The 23,764-nt window shown below is 38.2% G+C and overlaps 2 protein-coding genes across 2 annotated transcripts in view; one reads left to right on the forward strand and one right to left on the reverse strand.

Annotated features, from left to right (window-relative positions):
* SEC61A2 (SEC61 translocon subunit alpha 2) overlaps positions 1-23,764 on the forward strand; it is a 213,507-nt gene that overhangs the window by 5,565 nt on the left and 184,178 nt on the right. The gene's annotated exons all lie outside the window — the stretch shown is intronic.
* The window catches only part of UPF2 (UPF2 regulator of nonsense mediated mRNA decay), a 109,543-nt gene continuing 86,157 nt past the window's right edge, over positions 379-23,764 (reverse strand). The window contains exons 18-22 of the mRNA XM_058532417.1: positions 23,613-23,711; positions 17,637-17,804; positions 8,738-8,879; positions 7,184-7,304; positions 379-1,661 (exon numbers count right to left, since the gene is read on the reverse strand). Coding sequence (XP_058388400.1) covers positions 1,652-1,661; positions 7,184-7,304; positions 8,738-8,879; positions 17,637-17,804; positions 23,613-23,711 — 540 coding nt within the window. The 3' untranslated portion in view covers positions 379-1,651. The remainder of the gene's footprint in view (positions 1,662-7,183; positions 7,305-8,737; positions 8,880-17,636; positions 17,805-23,612; positions 23,712-23,764) is intronic.

Genomic DNA, 23,764 nt, shown 5'->3' on the forward strand with positions numbered 1-23,764 from the left:
TGAGTTGCCTGCCTGACAGGGGCTTTTATCAACTCTGCTGCACACACTCAGGAAAATCATACGCACTGCCTCACGCTACACTGCGCTGTGCCAACATCTGCCATCTTAACTAGCTTCAAGCCCAGTCTAAAAATGTTTATTCTATTGGGTTCCACAGGCTACTTCTTTTATACTGACCTAAAGGTAAACTAACTCAGGCACCCAAGAAAATAATGCAAATACAAAATGTTAAAGTGACAGCAACACTAGCAGTGAAATGCTAAAGAAATCATCTCCCAGACTATTTCATAAAGGATGAAGGTGACCTTGGAGGATACTGATGTACCCATTGAATAGGTTTCAAAACCCAAACCAAATAAAACGCAACCACACTAGATCTAAATTACAACACTTTATTGCAGCATCGGCAAAGGTCAGATTTCTGAAGCTGGTGAAGATCGGGCAGCATTTCCATGTGAAATGTTACAACTTTACACGTTTTGTTTCTTATTTAATTCTACATGCAGAAACTGAAACATGGTAAAAGAAAAAATGCAAAATAGCTAGAAAAAAAGATGTAATCAAGTTGTAGCATACAGATGTGCTCTTTAACTAAATTACTACGCCTACTGGAAAGCAAACGAAAGACAACTATCCTAATAAATTAACAGATTGCCAGAAACAGACTAAGAACCCTCATTTCTATTTAGTGGGGGGAAAACAAAACAAAACAAAAACAAAAACAAAAGCAAAATAAAAGCTCTACTGTTTCCATACTTTGTTTAGAGACAGAGGCTGTAAACCCATGAAGGTCAACAAAATCTTCTGATCCACTTCTTGTTGTCCTTCGGTCATTTTCTGTGACATGCTGACTGGCACGTTGTTTGTTGTCAATGATACTTACAATGGGCTCAACTATCCCTGTTCTTAGGCTGGTGTCAGACTTCCCTACGCCATCTCAATTCACGCTCTTTGTATACTAATAATCTTCACATTTTTCCTTTACCCTAATAGGCAATTTTATATTACTGACTCTGATGGATAAAACTGATTTTTCTCCCTCATCCCTTGTTCCTCTTGAAACAAATTCTTAAACAAAAGCCTTCCTGGTGGATTATCTGGTATTTGGATATCTTTCATCATTTTGTTGTCCTGCATGTAAGTTTTTACTAGAAGATTTTACTGCTTGCTCTATACTTTTCTACTGCAGTCCTGGAGCCCCCAAATGTATCTTCTTCCAACATGGGATGTTCAATTCAGAGACACGGTAACTCAAACCAAGTTTACAACTCAAGTTCATTTCCCCAAACCATTACCATTACAATCGCTTCTTCTCCGGCTCAATCATCTCATTGACGCTCTTCTTGGTGTAACTGCTCAGTAGTCAAGTTAACCATCTCATTTCTTGACTGCCATTCTCAAGAGAAGATTAACCCTCACGTGATTTCCATTACAAAAGGCCGTTTACGCCTTATCTGGAAGGGTCGGCTTGTTCCGGTGTTGGCAGAGGCTGCTGTTTCCGCCTCATGGCCCCAGCCTGTCCCAGGTTTAGATTCGCAACTCTCTAGACCGACATGCTGAGATGTGTCCACTGCTCTCATTCAATTGCTGGAGGACTCCACTATCCACAACATCAGATACAGGACCTAATGAAACGACACGTGCTGCTGGATCAACGTCTCCTGGAGGCACAAACAGGGCAATGTTAAAGCACTACTGCTGAGGACAAACCTCCGGCAAGAAAAGGCCCCTAAGACCACCAGCCACCACTGACTGACATCTCCCAACAATCGGTGCTTTCTAAAGAGTCCACAAACTCCCACTGACTAACACACACGACGGGCAGAGGGGCACTAAAGAGCAATTCTGACCGTTATCAGAAGGGGTGGTCCCACTATCTTTCCTACTTTCTAGGATGCTGAGAATTCACGGTTTGTGTTATGGTTGAAAATTGTTTACTCCCAAAATTCATATGTTGAAGTCTAAACCCCAATACCTCAGAATGTGACCTTCTTTGGAAATAGGGTCACTGCAGATGTAATTAGTTAAGCTGAGGCCATACTGGAGTAGGATGGGGCCCTAATCCAGTAGGACTGTGTCCTTACAACAGGAGGAAACTTGGACACAGACACACCCAGGGAGAATGCCCTGTGAAGATGAAGATGGAGATGGGACAGTGCTGTGGAAGCCAAGGGACGCCAAAGATTGCTGGCAAACACCAGAAGCCAGGAGGGAGACCTGGAACAGGTTCTCCCTCACAGCCCTCAGAAGGAACCAACCCTGCTGACACTTGACCTTGGACGTCTGGCCTCCAGAGCCATTAGACAACACAGTTCTGTTGTTGAAGCCACCCAGTCTGTGGCACTTTGTTACTGCAGCTCTAGCAAACTAATACAGCTTGTTTCTCACACGGCAAGTCACCTTAGCAAGAAACTTTTAAAGAATAAAATGCAAATATGGAAAAGTGTATCTTTAGCTGGATATACCCATAACCCGTGGGAAACTGAACCGAATGGGAAAGGTCAATAACGCAAGTATTCCCTGACAGAAAGAAAGAGAAAAGTTTCTCTCTGGAAGTCAAGACAAAGCAATGGTCTAAAATAGAAAACTTTAAATGAATGCAATGAATGACAGGAAAAGAAATGCTCACAGTCTTTGAATAAGTAAGACACACTTGTATCACTAGTTATGGTGTAGGGTGTCAGCTGCCTGGTTTATAGGCAAACAACCATTCTGAGCAATTTAAAAATCTAAGAGCCCAAAAAGTACTTAAAATATACGCTTTGGATTAAATGCTATTCTAGGAGAGACTCTATTTTATAACAAAACTATCACTTATTTAGTCTTACGATAGGGACATAAAGAGAATATCTATTAAAAAATGCACATTCTCCTTAAGATGGGTTAAAAAAAGTTTGATAGCATAACCCCTTGCTATTCAGTTGTGCTCTGCAATCCAGCAGCTGTGCCATCATCTGGGAGCTTGCTAGAAAATGAACCAGAGCCAGCAGTTTAATAAGAGTCAAGATGATTACAATCTGTATTTTAAAGTTTGAGGAGCACTGGTATAATCTATATGAATTTGTAGCATAAACCATATTGGTACTAATGCTTGTCAAAGATGCAAAGTTTCAGTTTTTTCAACACTAGCAGAGTGGAAAACTACCCTGTCCTGTGGAAAACTACCTTGTGCTGCACTACAGAATACCTGGATAATTGTTTTACTTAGAGCGCTATTGTTACTTTAACTCATCATAAGCAAATGCCTATACTTTGTTACAGAATCTCTGCCCAGTGAGAAGGGCTAAAATTTTAACTTACAGCCCTATTTCAATCCTGATTAGAAAAACTTCCCCTTATCTGCCATATAACGTCAACAATATTAATATCTAATTTTTTAAAAAAGCACCAGCTAAGTTAAGAGTCAAACTGGAAAACAGTTTCTCAGACTTCACTCACAGAATCTTCTTTTCCTCCTCTGTAGGAATTCACTGCTCAGCAAAGATACCTGATGAACCACTGCTCCAGACACACATCTTTCTACTAAGTCTAGCCCAGCGTTAAAAACAGAAGAAAATAAAAAGGAGCCAAACCACCAGGAGACTCCACCCCATCAGTTATGTTCTTTCAAATGACTACATTTCTTCACCTAAAACTTAAGTTTAAAAAATGGCAAAGAACTTTTGGTACTTGAAAGGCTCAAAAACTCACGTTTACATGTTTGCTTGTTCCTCTACAATGTTCATCCACACCTGCATTTTAAGAGCACTAGCTTTGAAAATACCATAATACTTTACAAAAGGCCATTTTCAAGAGTGATAGACAAGGTAGGATTTTTTTTTTTCAAGTGATGATTTTAAGAAGAGATTTAAAACAGGTAGGGAGGGTAGCTCAAGAGTTGGAACTCGCACAAAATCAGGAAAACAAGAGAGAACAAGAGCTAGGAGCAGAACATAGGGAGAAAGTTTATTAAATGACTAAGCATAGATTTTTAAAAGTCCCTTTGTCCATTCAACAAATATTTACTGGGCACCTACTACGTGCCAGGCACCAAGAACTATGGAGGAGATACGGCGGAAAATGAGACACAGCTCCATCTCTGCCTCAGTCTTCACTCTCATGGGGATAGAGACAACCTAGCAGGTGACTAGCAGGACAAGGTCTGTGGAAATACAGGGAGCCAGGACAGCATATATGCACTGGCCTACGTCAGACTTTAGAACATCAAAGTGAGACCTGAAGGAGGAACAGGAGGTATCCGGGGAAAAGCACGAGAGGATTCCAAAGAGAGGGAGGCGAAAAAAAAAAACCCACATAATTGAAAGAACTAAAAGGCCAGTTGGTTGGGAGCAGGGGAAAGATCAGCAAGAGAGGAAGCCAATAAGGATAGTACATCCCCACTATGCAGGGCCGTGTTAACCAAGTTGAGGAGTTTGGAGTTCATCTATAAGCCATGAAGAGCCACCGAAGGGTTTTAAGCAGAAGAGTTCACATAGTCAGACAGCAGACATGCATCTCAGAAAGAAATCTGTGGGTCTCGCAGAGAAAATAAATTGGAAGGGGTTGAAATTGGAGACTGGGAAGTAGATCAGGAGGCTGCTGGCAGTAATCCAACGAGAGGTGATGGTAGCTTGATCTAGGATCTCAGCAGTGGGGGTGGAATAAAATGGGCAAGTGTGAGAGCCAGTCAGTAGTAGAATCAGAGGATGTGTTAAACAGATATGGAGACTGGAGGAGAGAGAAGAGTCAAAAACAAAGCCTCCTTTTCTAGTGTGGACAACTGGGTGGGCAGTGCTTCCATTCACTGAGCAGAAGAACAGAGGAGGAGAGGGGCTTGGGGGCAGAACACAGCCCAACGTTTATATTCCTGTGAGACATCCACGTGGTTGTCCAGAAGACAACTGGATATACCGTCAGAAAAGTGTGAGGCCTGGGCCAGAGATACAGATGGTAACTGAGCCCCGGGAGGGGAGGCCGTCTCCTGTGGATAGTATACAGGGTAAGACAGGAGGGCCTAGGACTGCCCCTGAGGGACACGAGCATCTCTAGGCAGAGGCAAGCCCACACAGAAGTGTGAGGAGTCAGGGAGGGATGAGAAAGATCAGAAGACAGCAGAGCCACAGAAGTCAAGGGAAGAGAGCACGCCAAGGGAAAAAGGGGGGTCCACATGCTAAGTGCCCTGAGACCTCCTAAGAGACCACGGAATGAAGCACCAGGAGGCAGCTGGTGACTCCACTAAGGGCAGCTTCAGGGAAATGGCGGAGGGAGACACACAATGAGTGGGAGGTGAGAAAGAAAAAGCAAATGTAGCCAATTCTTCCAAGTTTGACTAACTGGGGGCCTGAAGAGAGGGAAGGAAAATAGAACATTAACAAAGAATTTTGAAAAACCACTGAATAACTGAGTAACTGGTAGCAAACTAAGAATGGCATACCTCTGTGTTCCTATACACCTCTTATAGCATCTGTAAGTTTACACATCTGTTTTCCCCTATTTTTGTTCCCTAATGCCTAATTGGTACTTAACAGACTCTCGATCAATCTTTTTTTAAATAAATATGACTAGGGCAGAATTAGCTCTTTCAAGTACCTGTACTTGGTTTTCCCACTGGACTATAAGCTTGAGGGTAAAGACTCTGCCTTCTTTTACTTTTGAATTTTCCACAGTGCAGGACTGAACCCACAGTAGGTGCTGTATGCTAAGGGGAGCAAATCCTACTGCATACCAGTTATGTATCAAACTTCATTCTTATTGATTCTGTAAAGTCACTCAAACATTTAAAAATTAGGAAAAGATGCTACACTTGCAATACCTGAATCAAAAAGGGATTAGAGACTAACAGAAATAACTGTTCAGCGATGCCAGGCTGCATGGACAGGTGAAGTTGATGGAAAACATCATAATAGTTTTCTATTGTTTTCTATTAGAATAGTATTCTAATAGTTTTGTTCTCTAATAGCGAGGTAAGAAGAGGGAATAGACATTATCAAGACCACTATGATAAATATAACACTATGGAAAATATAAAAGCAAGAAACTAAAATTTTCATGGCCTGTTGACTTAGCCAGCTTCTACATTTTAGCAGCAATAAAAGCTTTTATTAAAGGACTTTAATGAAGTTTTGGTAATTAAAAATAACCTGGTATCTTATTATGCCTAATTGGATAGGTTTGTACATCATTTCTAACCTGGATTTCTAAAAAATAAAACACAGATCCTTAAACTGCCATGACAAACCAATTTTCATTAAATTTTAATTTGATTAGAGCTGTCTGAGCATACAGTTCAAACAAAAATATTGTCAAAAACACAAAAATATATTCAATGAGTAAAAGAGACAGGCTCTTAACATCTGCATTTTTTTCCCAATGCTATTTCCTCAACAATGAACTACTTCCGCTACCCCCGGCACATTCCCTTCTACACCAGCTTGCCTGCCCCCAACAAGGTGACATCTGAGGGATGTAGCATATCCTCAGTCTAAACACTAACACCTGAGGGAGATCAGTAAAAGTGGCGAAGCCAATGTCCCTTTGATTATAACCTGACCACAAGACAGAAAATTGAGTTGATGGTATGGGCTTTAGATCAGGTTCCAAAAAAACTTCAAATAACTTTACTCCTTAAAAAAAAGATGAATGAGGTCTTACTAGGGAACATCTTCAGTGTGAAATTCTTTATAGAGTTTTGATTATTTCACATAAAACAACTCAAGTTTAAGTAGAACTGGTATGGATCCTAGCAGGACATTTTATGATTTAAAAAATCAACAAACAAAAAATCTCAAAACAAACTCAACCCGCCTGCTTGAAAGTCTAGCCAAGAGGTTTTGAGTTTTTGTAAACACTAAGATTACTTAACACACTGAGCTGAGAAATCCTAACATAAAGCCTATGATTTCTCTCCAACTAATCTATAACTAGTCCTCTCTATAAATGCAAAAGAGAAAATTAAAAAATCTAAAGAAGTCCATTCAGAGAGAGTGAAAGCCAAAATGTGTATGGGTGAAGTCAAGATTTTTTTTTTAAACTGTAACTATTCTATACACAGGTTTTCTTTTCTCAAATATCTACAACTCATAAACTTTTCTATTTTGCTAATAAACAGGTTTTTATCATTAAGTAGAATCCAGAACTATCTAATTCATTCATATGGACATCATGAAAAACAAATAGCAAAGGAAGCACTGAGAGACGGTCCTACCTCCCACCAGTCTTAAAGATTAGATCCGCATTAGGTGCTCCTTTTGGGTGCTGGTAACGAGGCCGCCGCTCCCGATTGGTGTTTGCTGGAGCTGGGCGCTGGGCAAGAGACTGCAGCATTTCTGTAATTAGGAGCAAAACAGAAAATGTGGTTAACTCTGGTAAATGCACTCCCCTATGAAGCAAATAAAATCCTAGGGAGGTGAAGTTTATTAGTTCTGTCAGGTAGCTGACTAAAGATAAACAAGCAATATGCAAACTAAAATGATTAGGAAGTACTGAAAGAGCTTATCAGGAGATGAGATGTGTTCTTTAATATCATTTAATAGCCAATGTTCCCTTATTGTCAATTTGGCCACTACACAAGTGTCTTCTGAGGCAGTAAAACAGTGTAAGAAGCAATCTAGTACAACTATGAGCACAGTGTTTAGAGCCAGACAATAATGGCTCAAATCCCAGCTCTGCCACTTATATGCTATGGGACTTGTGGTTCAGTTTCCTAAATGTAAAATGGGGATGATAGTAACACTTGTCTCATAGAATTGTTGTGAGGATTAAATGCTTTGAAAAAGCACATAAAACACTGTCTGGCCCATAGTAAGCACTTATATTGAGTGTTAGCTATTATTATTATTACTATTGTTAATATTGAGGGGCCGGCCCCACGACCTAGTGGTTAAGTTCGGCATGCTCCACTTCAGTGGCCCAGGTTCAGTTCCCGGCGCAGACCTACACCACTCGTCAGTGGCCATGCTGTGGCAGTGACCCACATACAAAATAGAGGCAGACTGGCACGGATGTTAGCTCAGGGCAAATCTTCCTCAAGCAAAAAGGGGAAGATTGGCAACAGATGTTAGCTCAGGGTGAATCTTCTTCAGCAAAAAAAATGTTGAGTATCAACTAGGAGAGAAGATTCTATAAGTGGGATTTAAAGATACAAAACCAAATATTTATTTACACAACAATCTCTTGCACAAAAAGTGGTTTGTCAGTACGGTGTTATATAAACAGTCATGTTATGGCTCTAAAATCTGGGCGCCACAGGAATGCAAAAAGGTTGGCTTATGAGATGTCCATGGACTCTATACATAACGCTCCAGTTAATCCAAGAGTGCTGGGTATGTCTGCACAAAACAAGAATCCTAATTTGAGTATACCCTCAAATCTGAAGGAGCAGGGGATCCTTGAGACCAGGATTCCCAAACAGACAAAATGCGATAATAAATATCCGTTGAATTAATTTTCTCATTTGACTGGCAACATGAAGGCAATAAAAAACTGACTATTATCTCACTTGCAAACATAGGTCTAACAGTATGGAATCCAATGGAATTATGGAGGGAGCAAAATAGGATGACAATTACATTACTGTTATTTTACCAGTAAGTGAAAGGAAAATGAAGATAGAATGGGATATAAAAAATAATCAACTTCTCAGGCTAAATACATACAAACAGGACATGAAAACATGAAGAATAACAACTTTGATATTCTATATTTAAAAACTCCAAAAGGCATAAAAATTTCCCACTTCTGTCTTAAAATGATTTTATACCTTGATAATCTTCTTGTTCTTGCCGTTCATTGATATCGAGTGTGAGCTTTTTCATTCTCATCCGTTCTTCTTGTTCTGCCTGTTGCTGATTCCAATGATTTGCAGCAAGTTGGGAAGACATGGGTACATTAAGGATCTTAAACTGAGAAAAAAAGTAACAAAGGAATCACAAATAGCTTGAGAAAACTGAGAGGAAAAAAAAAGATTTCAAATAAAATAGTAAGTAGAATTAAATGAGTTTAGAAAAATATCTTCCCTTTCCTGTAAGTCAATAAAGACAACATCATCTAAGAACATAAACAGATAATAGTATGACTCTACTAGAGACAAACTCATTAGGGCTGGATGCGAAGTGAAAGTCCATCCAGTTCAACCTCCATGAAAAGCAGAAGCCCCTCTTTCCTGTGCCCTGTTTGGAAGCACACATTTAGCAACAAGGGATCCTTTTCCATCGGTAGACCCTATCATGTATGGGCAACTGTCAGAAAGGCTTTTATATTGCTAACTGTAACCTGCATCCTTTTCATTCAAATGGTTCTACCCTCCTGAACTAGACAGAACAAATCTAGTTCACCTTCAGTATTAACAGCCCTTCATATTTCTAAAGATAGCTGTGATGTTGGAAAGGAGAAAGAGTTAGGCAGCTGACCTATAAGATCTATTTCTCTGTTATGGAAAAGAGTCCTTATCTATGGAATGTTTTTGTTTTTAACAGGATGTCCCTGGTTTAGGATTGCACAAGGAAAACAAACCTTTGAATTTATGGGCCATGGCTCTCTGGAAATTGTTAAGCTACGTAACTAAGTATAAAATGGAGATGTTTCATAACCTAAATTTTCTCTGCTGTGTATAACTTGCACGTTTCACTTAAGAGACCTCCTCTAATACTTTGGACCAAAGGCCTGTCTGATGCAGACAGGAAGGACCTGGGGAGCTGTGCTCAGGATACCAGACCTCCCTCTGCTTGATCCATGCCTTTCGAATGCTTGCATCCGTGAAATTATTAGTAAACCTTAACAGTGCGTAAGATTTCTGATTCATCTGAGTCTGACATATTTGACAATTTGATTCCTAGTATTATCTCAGTTGTCCTCTCTTGGTATTGTCTTTTACGACACACTTTAGCTAGTCAATGTTCCTCTTAAATGTAATACCCAGAACAGTAAATGTGCCAGGCCAGGTATACTAAGGTAAAAAATATTAAGTATGGGTGTGAAACTATCTACAAACCCAACTAACCACACTTCATATTTATCACAGCAGATAATTAAATATCTCACATTTTGAAATAAAAATATATTTAAGGTAGTCCATTTAGCTACCAGCCTAGTAGACTTCCCTCCTTCTCCCCAGCGAACTTAATTTGATGTGACCTATTCCTAGTGGTCTAGTACGGACTCCAACGATCCTTTTCTCTTTTATGAGCTCAAAACTATCTTTTTTTAAAAAAACAACTTTAGTGAGGTATACCCGATATACAGTAAACTGCACAAACTTAAAATGTACAACTTGATGAGTTCTGACATATACACACGCTTAAGAAAACCTCACCACAATCAAGATAATGAACACACCCATCACCTCCAAAGGGTCCCCTTGTCCCTTTTGTGACCCCTCTCTTCCTCTGACCCATCCCAACAGCAACCGCTGGCTGAGCTGCTTTCTGTCAGTGTTCGTTAGTTTGCACATTATAAAATTTTATATAAAGTGAATCATACAACATGTATTCTATCTTATCCAGCTTCTTTTACTTAGCACAATGATTTTGAAACGCACCCATGTTGTCATATGTATCAACAGTTCATTCCTTTTTATTGGAGAGCAGTGTTTCCTGCATGAATATACCACAATTTGCTAATTCATTCACCTGCTGATAGCATTTGGGGTGTTTCTAGTTTTGGATTATTACAAGTAACGTCATACACTCATGCACAAATGTCTGTGTGGACATATGTTTTCATTTCTCCTAAATGAAAAATGCTGGGAATGGAAAAGCTGGGAAAATCTGATGTGTTTTACTTTTTCAAAAACTGTGAAAATGTTTTCCAAAGTGGTTACACCATTTTGCCTTGCACTAGCAGTGTATGAGAGTTTTGGTGCCTTCACATCCTTGTAAACACTTGGTATGGTCAGTCTTTTTCATTTTAGCCACTCTAGTTAGAGTGTACAGTGGTATTTTCATTTTGGTTTTAATTTTTTCATTTTCCTAATGACTAATATCATGTGTTTTAAAACTCAATCTAGAATTGTGCTAAAAGCTGACATCAAGTTTACAGGATTACAAAGTTTTCAGAATGTATTTTTGCCTTGCTCTTAAAAAAGGAAATATTTGCCGTTTATGAATCTTTGACTACTGTTCCATTCTGTAAGACTTTTTTAAGTTTAATGACAACTGCTCTATAATTACTTATAGTTCTTTCAGTCTTTGAGGATATAATTTGTTTATGTCTGAAGACTAGGACTCATTTAAAGTACACTACCCTTTTTGACATCATCTAATTTTACCCAATCTTTAATTTACCCTTTCAGGTTGAAATCTTTCTTTTTGATAAAAAGGAAAGTCAAGAGTTGTTTTTTCCATAATCTCTCCAGAAGCAGTGGGATTACCCTTCCTAGTTCTTAAGGCTCTGAACACAGCCTTTTAAAAAAGCACTTCCACATCCTCTTAAACCATATCTCCTTTAAAAATTGCTGGTTGTGGGCTGTTTATTTCTAAATTCTAGTGAATACGGTTTGATGATAGTCAATTTTTCCTTCTGCCACATTATGAATTCTATGCTATCTTCTTTTTCTGCCCCTTCCTCAAGTTTACTTTCATTTCCACATTATAATCAGTTTCTTCATGAAAGATATACTTGTTAGACAATGCTGCAAAGAAGTGAAGAACACGGATTTTTGCAGTCAGACAGACTGGGTTTATACCTCAGTCCTACGATTTATTAGTATGAACTAGCAAATTAATTAAGAACTCTTTTACTCATCTATAAAATGAGGATATCAATACTACCTTTTAGGGTTGCTGTGAGAATTAAATGAGATAAAACACGTAAAGTGCCCAAAACAGTGCCTAGCACATAGTAGGTACTCCACAAATACTACCTATAAGTAATGCATTTAAATAATTTATTAAAGTTCAAAATAACAGTCTCCCCTACTGCTTCCTATACATTCTGAAAATAAAACTGCTAGCAAAATAAAATCACAAGTCAACTAAAAAAAAACCCCCTTCTGGGCCGGCCCCGTGGCTTAGTGGTTAAGTGCTCGCGCTCCACTACTGGCGGCCCGGGTTCAGATCCCGGGCGCACACCGACGCACCACTTCTCCGGCCACGCTGAGGCCGCGTCCCACATACAGCAACTAGAAGCATGTGCAACTCTGACATACAACTATCTACTGGGGCTTTGGGGTTAAAAAAAAAAAGGGAGGAGGATTGGCAATAGACATTAGCTCAGAGCCGGTCTTCCTCAGCAAAAAGAGGAGTATTAGCACACATGTTAGCTCAGGGCTGATCTTCCTCTCACACACACACAAAAAATCACCTTCTTAGTAGAAAGAGATCAACAACCAATAGGCAGAAATTGAAATCCTTAACTTCTGTATACCTGTCCTTAGGCCTGTGTTGTACTCTGTATCAGGAATATGTCCACAGCAGACGTGACCTGCCAATTATTTTTTATTTCCACTAACAATAACAACTGGAACAAAGTTAAATAAATGGCCCACAATAAACCTTTTAATTTAGTTTTCAAAACAAAAAATAAGACACAAAAAATAAGTTAATAAAAAAGTTCAGCTCAAAATGAATTTTCAGCCCGATTCTTTACATGTGTCTAATATATGAAACAAAAGTTCTATAAAAAATTTACTCTTCCTAAACAGTAGAGTTATTGTGAGATGTCACAATAATTCAAAATGAAATTCTTTATTTTCAGCACTATTCATGTGGAAAGCATTCTGTTATACCTGTATTTCCAAATCCAGTTATTATAAACTATTGGTAGAGAAAAGCTCCATTAAATAGACGTGTAAACAGAGTTGGACCAAATTACTATGACAGCAGAGAGAGAGAGAGAGAAAGAGAGAGAGAGAGAGAGAGAGAGCTGTCAGATTCTAGAGAGAAAGACCACAACTATGAGAACAATTTCCAGAATGAGAACTTGAAGCAATTTTCCAATCTTCCCTTAATAGAACAATCATGAAATAGTTAACAGGTACTCTAAGTAAAATTTAAATCTGTCAGTATAAATCAACAATGACAGAGTTACATAATTTAATACATTAATTTTAAAGATATGATTACATATGAAAGAATAATGTCTGAAATGCAGTAAGAATTTAGTAAAATTTAGTTAATATTGTTACTATCACAATTACTTTATTATTTTTATTATAGGTAGGAATTCTGAGCCATGTTGAGTATTGTCTCAGTAAAATACAAAATATCTATTGGGCTTTCAGAATGACAGCTAAATTTGAAGTCATTCTCTGTTCCCAGTGTCAAATAAGATGCCTTATTTGAGATGCTAAGGGTAAAGAGAGGTGCAAGTCTGAGTTTCTAAATGTAAATTACAGACCCCAACATCATAATGCTCTTACTTAATCAGCCGACTGCTTTTCCTCTCAGTGACTTTACTGACTCATTTTAAACATTTATAAATATATGCAAACACAGAGGGAATGACATATCACTGTTTTACAAAATACTCAAGCTAAGCGGCCCAATAAGAAATGGAGATAAATAATTTCCTGAGCACCATGAAATCACAAACTGCCATTCCAAGATGCTTTAATCTGTCACCACACTAACACACTCAGAGAGAAAACAGGGTGGCCATTTTTTTCCCTTATTAGGTTCCTGATAACCTTTGAAATTTCCTTCATAATTCAATAATGATGAACCTAATGATGATAGTACTAATAATCGTACTAATGAAATAGTATAAAATGTTATGAAGAAAATTTCATAATGATTTGACAAAAAAATGCAAAAAATATAAGCTTTCCATTCCTTTATAAGACTAATAATTTCTCCTAGAAAGTTCGAGATCTTCTAAAGGGAAATAATTGTAAATAAAAACACATTTTATGACCTGAGACAAGTTTTACAAAAGAAAAAGCTCTCAAATATTATGTGCTTAAAAAGAATAGAAAAGGGACAGTAATAAATACAGAGAACACAAGAGACAAATTTCCTGATGCCACTCGCACCAAGTGCCCTTCACTGTAAAGCTGCTAAGATCCATTAAAAGAGAGGCACTACTTTATAGCAAATTAGATGGCAAAAAGATTGAAGTCATTCAAACTTCCTGGAATATGATAATGGCAATAAAGGTGATTTAAGCTGTATTTTAAAGCTACTTCATAACTATAGCTAAACCGGAAAAAACAAACATATATATGTATCCACACATATCCCAAGCTACTGTGATAAATATCAATTACTCCAGTCAAAAGATGTAAAGCAAATCACAACTCCTTATAAATATTAACTGCAAAAAAGTGGGTTGTTTACAAGTATTAAACTATAACAAATATTGTGCATTTGTTTAAAACAATTAAAAAGCTCTTTAAAACATTAGATAATGGTTCTATTACATTATAACTTTTATTTGAGGGGCCAGCCCAGTGGCATAGTGGTTAAGTTCATGCGCTCTGCTTTAGCAGCCCAGGGTTCGCACGTTTGGATCCCGGGCGGGCACAGACATACACACCGCTTACCAAGCCATGCCGTAGCAGACATCCCACATATAAAGTGGAGGAAGATGGGCACGGATGTTAGCCCAGTGCCAATCTTCCTCAGCAAAAAGAGGAGGATTGGCAACAGACGTTAGCTCAGGGCTAATCTTCCTCACAAAAAAACAAAAAAAACACCACTTTTATTTGAATGATCAAAATATTTTATTTCAATTCATTATTCTAATTCATAAATATTTAAATCTAGAAAGAAATAAATTATCAACAGCATTATCCTTCTTTCTTTTCAACTATTCACTTCATTGGTATAAATTTTCCTTTTCCTAACGACTACAGAAGAAAGTTACTTCTGAGCATAAGTTTGGTACACAAAGAGATCTTTCACTTAAGTTAAGAATTAAAGATTCCTATAAGGCAACACATTTCACATTTCTAGAAAAACCGTTGCACCAGAAGGGCCAACACCCAAAAGACAAACAAAGAAATAAAAATGAGAACAAAATATACTTTCTTTTTCAGACCACAAAATACCAGTGATGTTTCTTCAAATAATGTTCCTAAAATTGAACATTTTCCAAAATTCCAAATAAAGTTTGAGTTGAAAATTTACTTAACAACCAAGTACTCTGAAATCTCATTTCATGTGTGCTAATAATATTTTTAAATAAAGTTCAATAAAAATATTTCCTTAAAAAGTAAACAAAATTTCACATTCCTCATTTTCTATAAAGTTATATGGGTTACACAGTATATAATCTATTCAATTTAACCAAAAATATTTCTTCTAAAAAATACAGTCTTATTTCGATCCACACAATTTAGACTTCAGGACTGCTGAAATGAATTTCTTTTACAAAGGTCAAAAATTTCTTAAAGTAAGTTTTAATTTATTTCCAAGGCTTACATGTTCTGTAAGGGTCAAATGGGGTATACAACTGGACAAAAGCATAATGAACTTTTATGTGTGCCCCACGAAAGGGAGGGACGAACGAAGAAAAATGATTTACTATTGTGTAATTGGATCTTCACACAAAGATATTCCTAAACCACCTTTTAGATAAGAGAAACCAAGGCTCAAGAAGTATGCCAACTTAATATAAATGTTCAGGAGCTGTATGGGAATGGGAGCCAACGTATGTCCACTTGAAATTGCCAAGTACTGCCCTTCACAATTAAAAAAAAAAAAAAAAAAAAAAAGACGTGTAAAGGCTTTGGGCATGCCATAGAATTTTAGAGTTTTGAAACTTTCTTTTTGTGCCGAGAAAAGCTGGTGATGGAAGGGGGAGGAAGGGGCAGTGCATGAGGAGCTGAGAGCTTTTAAAGAAAAAGAGACTGAAGCAAACCTAAAATGCGATGACTGAAATAGCAAAGTCTAGCTCAGAGACTTAGTAGTCCCTAAAAAAGAAAAGCAAAAACTCTGGGCTTTGAGAATCCTGGTAACAGTGGTGAACTAGCAATTCCAGGTGCTCTGAGGAGAGCAGTTTTGGCAAAGATCTCAGTCCAATACCAAGTTTAGGGGCCTGATTAAAAAAAAAAAAAAAAGCCCTTATTTTCCCAGGGACTGAGCAGAAGATAAAGGAGTGGGGAAATGCCAGAGCTCAATCTCGCCTGAGGGTGGGAGAGGGTGGAACTTTCCTGAAAGCATGATAAGCCCAGAGCCTGGGATGGAGGAAAGTCCTGATGACTGGAAAGGAATTACGAAGACAGTGTCTGAAAAAGATACAGCATTGCTCTGAACCTAAGTCAAAGCTAACTTATTTAACATGAGTCATGATAGAAAGCCTTTCCAGCCTTCCATTTCATGATTCTAATTGGTGTATAGTTCTCATATCTCAACATTTACTTGCACTATAGCAAAATAATGGGACACTGTAGAACTTTGATCCTCTGTGTAAACAAGAAATCACCTCACAAAAGTAGAGATAAAAATTAATTTAGGCCTCATCTCTTTGAGGTTGTACTGGTAGAGAGGGAACAGAATATCCCTTGCATCACAGACGACACCTGACTAGAGAGGTCTTCCCTGATCACCCCATCTAAAACAGTCTCTTTCTCATCACCTCCTCCCCACCATAGTCTCTTTCTATCCTCTTATCTTGCTTTATTTTCCTTCATAGCATTTTTCCCAACCTGACATTATGAATTTCTTTACTGTCTGCCTCCCCACACTAGAATGAAAGCTCCCAAAAGAGGAGGGACTTCGATTTACTGCTGTACGTTCTGCAGCGCCTGGTATGCAGCAAGTAAACAATAAATACCTGTTAAATGACTATCTGAATGAAATGTGGGAGCCAAGTACTGGACATGGTGGTGACTTCCATACTTCACAGAATCTAATATTCCATTAACTGTAAGATGCACCACTATTTTACATACCGCTAAAACACAAAAAAACTGCTGCCAACTATCACAAGAGTCCATCAACTCTAAGAGGCAACTTGATTTTCAGAAATGTCAAAACGTGAAAAAATTTTTACAGAACTGGTAACATATGATATATCCTAGAGTTGTGTCTGAGAGCTGGGCTTGATTCTCTTCACCGCACTTTTCACTGTCTGCAAGTATATAACGTCTGTCCCTCTCCTGCAGCAGGACGTGAGCCCACGAGTGCAGGGACTCTATCCTGTTTATCACTGTGCCTCAGCCCCTAAAGCAGGATCTGGCACATAGCAGACGCTCAAGAAGTATCTGATGAACGAATGTAGGAACCAATGTGTGAACCCCCAAAGTAACAACTCAGGAGTCAGGGAAATGATTTTTGAGGGGCCATCTGTAAGATGAGGGAAAGAAGGGGAAGCAGTATAAGGAGAATAATTAGGAGTCAAAAAACAATGATTTTCAAGAGAACTTGCGGCAAGTGAGCATTTTCTTGAGAGACATCTGTCATCCTCCTCCTTTCCTTTCCCACCCTGAGCTTACTTATGAAACCTTCATAATGAAAGTCAAGGTATTTACATATTCTTACAAATACATATGAATTTAAATTTTAAATGTCCTTTCTATTAAAAAATATCCATTTGGTAGAAGTCAGATATGTCTTCTACATATACTATAGAAAACATTATTTCTACCACCGAATATTTTAAATGTTTCCAACTCTTTTCCCCTTTTAGGCAAAAGGTAATTTAGAATCTATAAAACAAAGTTACTGCTTATACCTGATAATTAACAATCAATTGTGAATATACAGCATACAGTTTCTCACCTGCTGTTTATTGCCTTTTCTTGTTAACATGACAAACGGCATCGTGTCTGCAGACTCCGCTTCTCCTTCCCCACCACCAAGTGGGGGCCCTTTCCTCAGCTGGCTTTTGAGATGCAAGGGAATAGCAACATCAAGTTGATGTACTTTAACAGATTCGCCACTTCGTTGCTTAAAGACAGAAATGAAAAAGATATAAATACTCCAAGGTATATATGGATATACGTAAATATAAGTTGCAAACAATTCATTCAGTGCTTTATTTCTTAAAATATAACAACCATTAGAGCCAGAGTAATCTTTCTGAAACACAAATGAAACCATGGAGTCGTCCCCCACCCCCTAACCCTTACATGCCGCTTGGTAGATCGATGTGATTTGGCTCCTGTTTACCCCGCCAGACTCTCCCAGGCCCACTCAATGTTGTAGGTTCTACTAAATTTCCCTGAACCTCCAATGCACTGTGCCCTTTCATTCATGCCCACGGCACACATCTTCCTTCATCATTATCATATGTCATAACTGCCTGCTTCTCCATGAGAATCCGCCACTAGACTAGTAGGGTTCATCATTGTGTACCCTTTACCTGGTGTTCTCTAGTAGTGCTTTACACATAGTAGGCGCTCAATTAATATTTAAGACTAGATGGAATCTAGTAATGTTCAGATTAACTTCCTCTTTGTCAATACCAAGTATTGTTAACATTCACACTGGATTTATCAACCAATTATTTCAACAAACCCTCACTAAAGACTTACTGTGTGTTAGGCTTGGAGATACTGATATTAACAACAGTCTCTACCATGAAAGAGCTCATAAACTTGTAAGTAAGAGAGAGAAATAAATCAATCGCGAATCATCCAAGTTATGTATAACCTGTGTTGGGGATGGAGTGACTATATATGCCTGGTTGGGAGTGGGTGGGTGCTGAGATTTCATGAAAGGTTGAATAAAAATGAGACACTTGAGAACGTTAAAGACTTCACACGCCTTCCTCCAAGCAGATGGTAAAAGAGCAGTTTGGGGACTATGGAGGGAATTTAGGCAGAGGAAGAACAGGTGCAAAAGCAAGGACATGAAACAGTATGGGCATTTAGAGAACTGCAAACAATTTTCTACATCTGACGAATGGAGCAGGTGTGAGTAAAGAGCTGAGGATGATTCTTCAAAGCTAAGCAGGTAATGCTGAAAGGCCATGAAGGTTTTAAAACTGCTTTACTGCAACTTAAATTTACAATTCAAATACAGGCTCCACATTTGCAAGAGACCTGCAAATCAAGCAAAATGGTAATAAAGGTGTAAAGTTTCATTGTTTTTGATTGCTAAGTTCCAATTTATTAGAATTTGTCTGAAGTTCTCCCAGGTTCGTAAGATTTATAAAGACATTTTACTTAAAATTTGAAAGGATCACATGATACAAACCCTGATTTGTAAATTATCTTTTTTTTCCTGATTACAAAATTAACATATTCTCTTTGTAAATTATTTAAATACAAAAATGTATCAGAGCAAGTGTGTCTGTACCAATCCCTCCTGCTACCTCCCTCTGCCCCACTCCAAGACGCAACAACTGTTAACAACGGGGCATGTTCTTCCAGATTTGTTTCTTGCATATATTAATATACACATATCAACACAAGTAGCCACTATACATACTGCTCTATACTAAACATCCGTGTTTTTCTTCTTTTGATTCTATATCTTGGGCATCTTTCTAGTTGAGTATATACAGAGCTAAATATATGGATATGTTCTTATTTATTTATTTTTTTTTTTTTGTGAGGAAGACCAGCCCTGAGCTAACATCCACGCCAATCCTCCTCTGGCCCTGAGCTAACATCCATGCCGATCTTCCTCCACCTTATGTGGGATGCCGCCACAGCATGGCCTGACGAGCGGTGCGTGGGTGCGCGCCCGGGATCCGAATCTGGGCCGCCAGCAGCAGAGAGCGCGCACTTAACCGCTATGCCACGGGCCAGCCCCTCATCCTTATTTATTTAATTGGTTCTCTATTGATAGACAGCTTAGACTTTTTTTCTACTACAATGTGACATCTTTGTATATTTAACTTCATGCACTTGACAGAGAATTACTAAGGGTAAATTTTTAGATCAAATGGCATGCCCATTTGAGACGTTTACTAAATTTCTCTCTAGAAAGGCTAGACTGATTTATATTTACCAAATGTAGATATTTACCCACACTTAATCACAATGGGTATTATCACTTTTTAAATCTTAATATCTGATGATCTGATAAAAAGGCTCATCTTAATTTGCTTATCTTTTGATTACCAGTGAGCTTTCACATGATTTTGCCTCTTCTTCTTGCAATCAAAAAAACTGGGTCATTCATCTTCTCTCACTGGTTTGTAGGATCTCTTGGTTTAGTACAGATATTAACCTGCATTGTGTATAGATTTTTTTTTCCTGGTTTGTCATTTCTTAAAGTTTCTTATGGCATTCTGTGCTGGAAGGCAATATAGCAAAATAGTTGAAAACGGACTGCACCACCTACTAGCCACACGGCCTTAAGCAAGGTTTTTGTCTTTCCAAGCCTGTTTCTTTAACTAAAAAACGGGAATACTAACAGTATCTGACAGCACCATATGAAGAATAAATGTAAAGTCTTAATACAGTGTCCAATTGCCTTCACAATTAAGATTTCTGATAGATTTGCAATTAATTCTGGTGTGTAAATAAAACAGAAATCCAGCTTTATTTTTATTGACCATTTGTTGAATTAATCCACTTTCCCTCAACTGATTTGAAATGTTATCTTTATCATATTATTAAATTGCCATGTTTTAGATCTATTTTGGACTCTCCTCTGTTTCATTAATCTATCCCTGTGCCAATCTATTATTTTCTGTTTAAAATGTTTTTGTTTTTGTTTTTTTGTGAGGAAGACCAGCCCTGAGCTAACATCAGATGCCAACCCTCCTCTTTTTTGCTGAGGAAGACTGGCCCTGGGCTAACATCCACGCCCATCTTCCTCCACTTTATATGGGACACTGCCACAGCATGGCTTGCCAAGTGGTGTGTCGGTGCGTGCCCGGGATCCAAACTGGCGAACCCCAGGCCGCCGCAGCGGAGCGCATGCACTTAACCGCTTGCGCCACCGGGCCGGCCCCGGTTTAAAATGTTTTAATATCCTGTAGTGCATTTCACTCCTCATTTTCCAGAAATGGAAATTTCCTACCTATTTTGTTTATTCTTACAGATGCTTTTAAGAATAATTTTGATAAGTTCATTCTGCATTCATCTCCCTGTCCTTTCCCCCAAACCCCTAAAAATTCTTCTGGTGGGACAGAATTAGGATTGCATGAAATTTAAGGACCTGATTTATGGAGAAACAATGTCTTTATGATACTGCATCTTCCTATGACAATTTTATCAAAAGGAAGAAATCCTCTATGGTTGTTTGCTTTGGGTATTTGATAATGTTTTGAAATTAGTGCCTAACATAGAATTAAGTTTTTTCCAGTACACTAAACACATCAGCAAAAATATGAATTCAAACTTCCCTCCTCGCTGATCATATCCTCCCATCCTTTCAGCTCGCTTTTTCAAATCTCCCAATAAGCAACAATTACTGGGCAATATCAAAAGCTTCCCTTCTTTCGACTTCATCAGCTTTTCTACCTTATTTCTAAATGCTAGAGTTCCTCAGAACTCAACTCTGAACCTGTTTCTCTTCTCTCTCCACACTTTACAATGGGTGGTTCATTTACTGCCAAGGCTTTAAATATGCTCTAACAACCACTCCCTTTATGTTCTTCTGGTCTCCAGACATTTCCATTTTGACACCTCACAGGCTTCTCAAACTTAACATGGCCAAAGTGGAACTCCTGCTCACTCTCCCCTTGTTTCCTGTCACAAAGCCAGTGGCCCTGGCTAGAAAACTGAGTGTCATCGTTAACGCCTCATCCCTCATGCATTCGTATCCAATCAAGCACCAAATAAATCCAGTTCATTCTACTTTCTAAATAGCTTTCAACTCCAGACTTCTCTCCAGGTGCCCTGCCACTAACCTAGACAGACGATCATCATCTCTCACCTGGATTACCACAACAGCCTTCTAACCAGTCTCCCTGCTTTTAGTCTTGTCCCAGTAAGATCGTGCCACTCCAAAGGTGTCCTATCACAATCATCCATTCTCATGCTGTGCCACCCTCGCACAGACTATGTTCTATTAATACTGACCTTCTTTTAGTTTTTCAAACATGACAAGTTCTTTTCTGCCTCAGGACCTTTGACACATTGTTCCCATATTCTCCCAATTTTTCACCTAGATGGCTCCATTTTACCTGTCTTGTCTAAAATTCATTATCTCAGAGAAGCCGGCCCTGATCATCCTGTCTAAAAAAGGCCCTTCCTTTCCCGTCTACCAAAGCATTCTGTTCTTTTAGTTACTTAACATTTATCACAATTTGAAATTAAGTATTTGTTCAGTTGTTAAATATCTACTTTCCCCATAAAATGACATTCTCTAAGGCCAGGGACCAGCTTTTTATTTACTACTTTATACTAAGCCTGTTGCACAGCGCTAGACACACAGCAGGTGCTCAATAAATACTTGCTAGAAACTGAATGAGTAGGGCCGGCCCCATGGCTTAGCGGTTAAGTGCACACGCTCTGCTGTTGGCAGCCCGGGTTCGGATCCCGGGCGAGCACTGACGCACTGCTTCTCTGGCCATGCTGAGGCCGAGTCCCACATACAGCAACTAGAAGGACGTGCAGCTGTGACATACAACTATCTACTGGGGATTTGGGGGAAAAATAAATAAATAAATAAAAGAAAAAAAAAAAAGAAAATGAATAAGTAAATGGCTACTGACTCATGTAAGAAAGGAAAAGTTTCATTAAGAAGTAAACTGTTTATTCTTTCTTCAAAGGAATTATAATGATTATGTTTTATTTGATGACTTGTGGTCCTAAATGATATGAATATAAGATTTATTTCATAAATTAAGGGTTTTCTAGATATACGAAGAAATTTTAATATATGTAGGAAGAAGCAAATTGGCTTAACATACCCTATAATGCTAATTTGTACATTATCATAGCTTTTGGCCTTAGCAGCAGCAGTGAAAGTAAAATCCAGTATTTATTCTCTAAATGATTAGTCCATCAGCATATAAAGATTCTATAATCACTTCCATCTCAAAAATAACCCTCCTCTTTTAACTGTGACCTCCTCTAGCACCTCCCCATTTTTCTTCTCTTTCTAGTAAAACTCCTCAAGAGTTAGCTATATCTGCATCCAGTATTTTCACTTCCTCCTTTCCCATTCTCCATTGAACCCACCTCATGGGGCTTTCACCCCACCATTTCCACAAAAGCACTCTTTTCAAGTTCCAAAGAGTTTAACAATAGCTATATATAGGGCTAAAGTAAACAGTCTATGGGATTTTACCTCTAACTACAGAAAAACATAATTACTCTAAATTACTGGGACATTTAAAAAAATGCTAGACAGAGCTTTTTATAAAATCCAGTGTATTAATGTCACAAATACATTAAAGAACTAAGATTTCTTTAAACATCAAATAACCAATATTCCTCTAAATGTTTATATACAAGTTATGCAAATTATAAATTGAACTTAAGAATTTACTCAACTAAATTTCCTCAAATATTTTTCTTCTGCAAAGTTTGACCCCTAAACAAACTGCAAGTAAAGGGTCTTAGAAATAGAGATATGACTTAAAAGAGAAAAGGCAGAGGTTGGTACAATAAAATTACTCTGTTCCAAGTCTTATATTTACTACATTTTTTTCACAGTCTATCTCAAAGAAACGTGCAAATCGGGATGTGGGATGTAAGAAGTATTGGCAGCTGCAAATTACATAAACTAGGAAAAAGCTGCTGCAGAGAGAAATGTTTAGACAGTAGAGACCATCATATTAATGTGAATTGAATGCGCTGCACTCTTCTGTACTGAGAAGCTACTTTGGAATAGAGCCACATTTAATACCTGAAGATTTTCTAGCATCATCTTATCCAGAGCTTGAATGAAGTCCTCATCTTCTACACAAGGTACATGCTTAAGTCCACCTCCTTTAATCATTACCTCCTTATTAAAACAAAACAAACACAAGAAATCAGACCAGAAATTTTAACTGTAAT

This window comes from Diceros bicornis, chromosome 36, assembly GCF_020826845.1.
Source record: "Diceros bicornis minor isolate mBicDic1 chromosome 36, mDicBic1.mat.cur, whole genome shotgun sequence".
Lineage (NCBI taxonomy): Eukaryota > Metazoa > Chordata > Mammalia > Perissodactyla > Rhinocerotidae > Diceros > Diceros bicornis.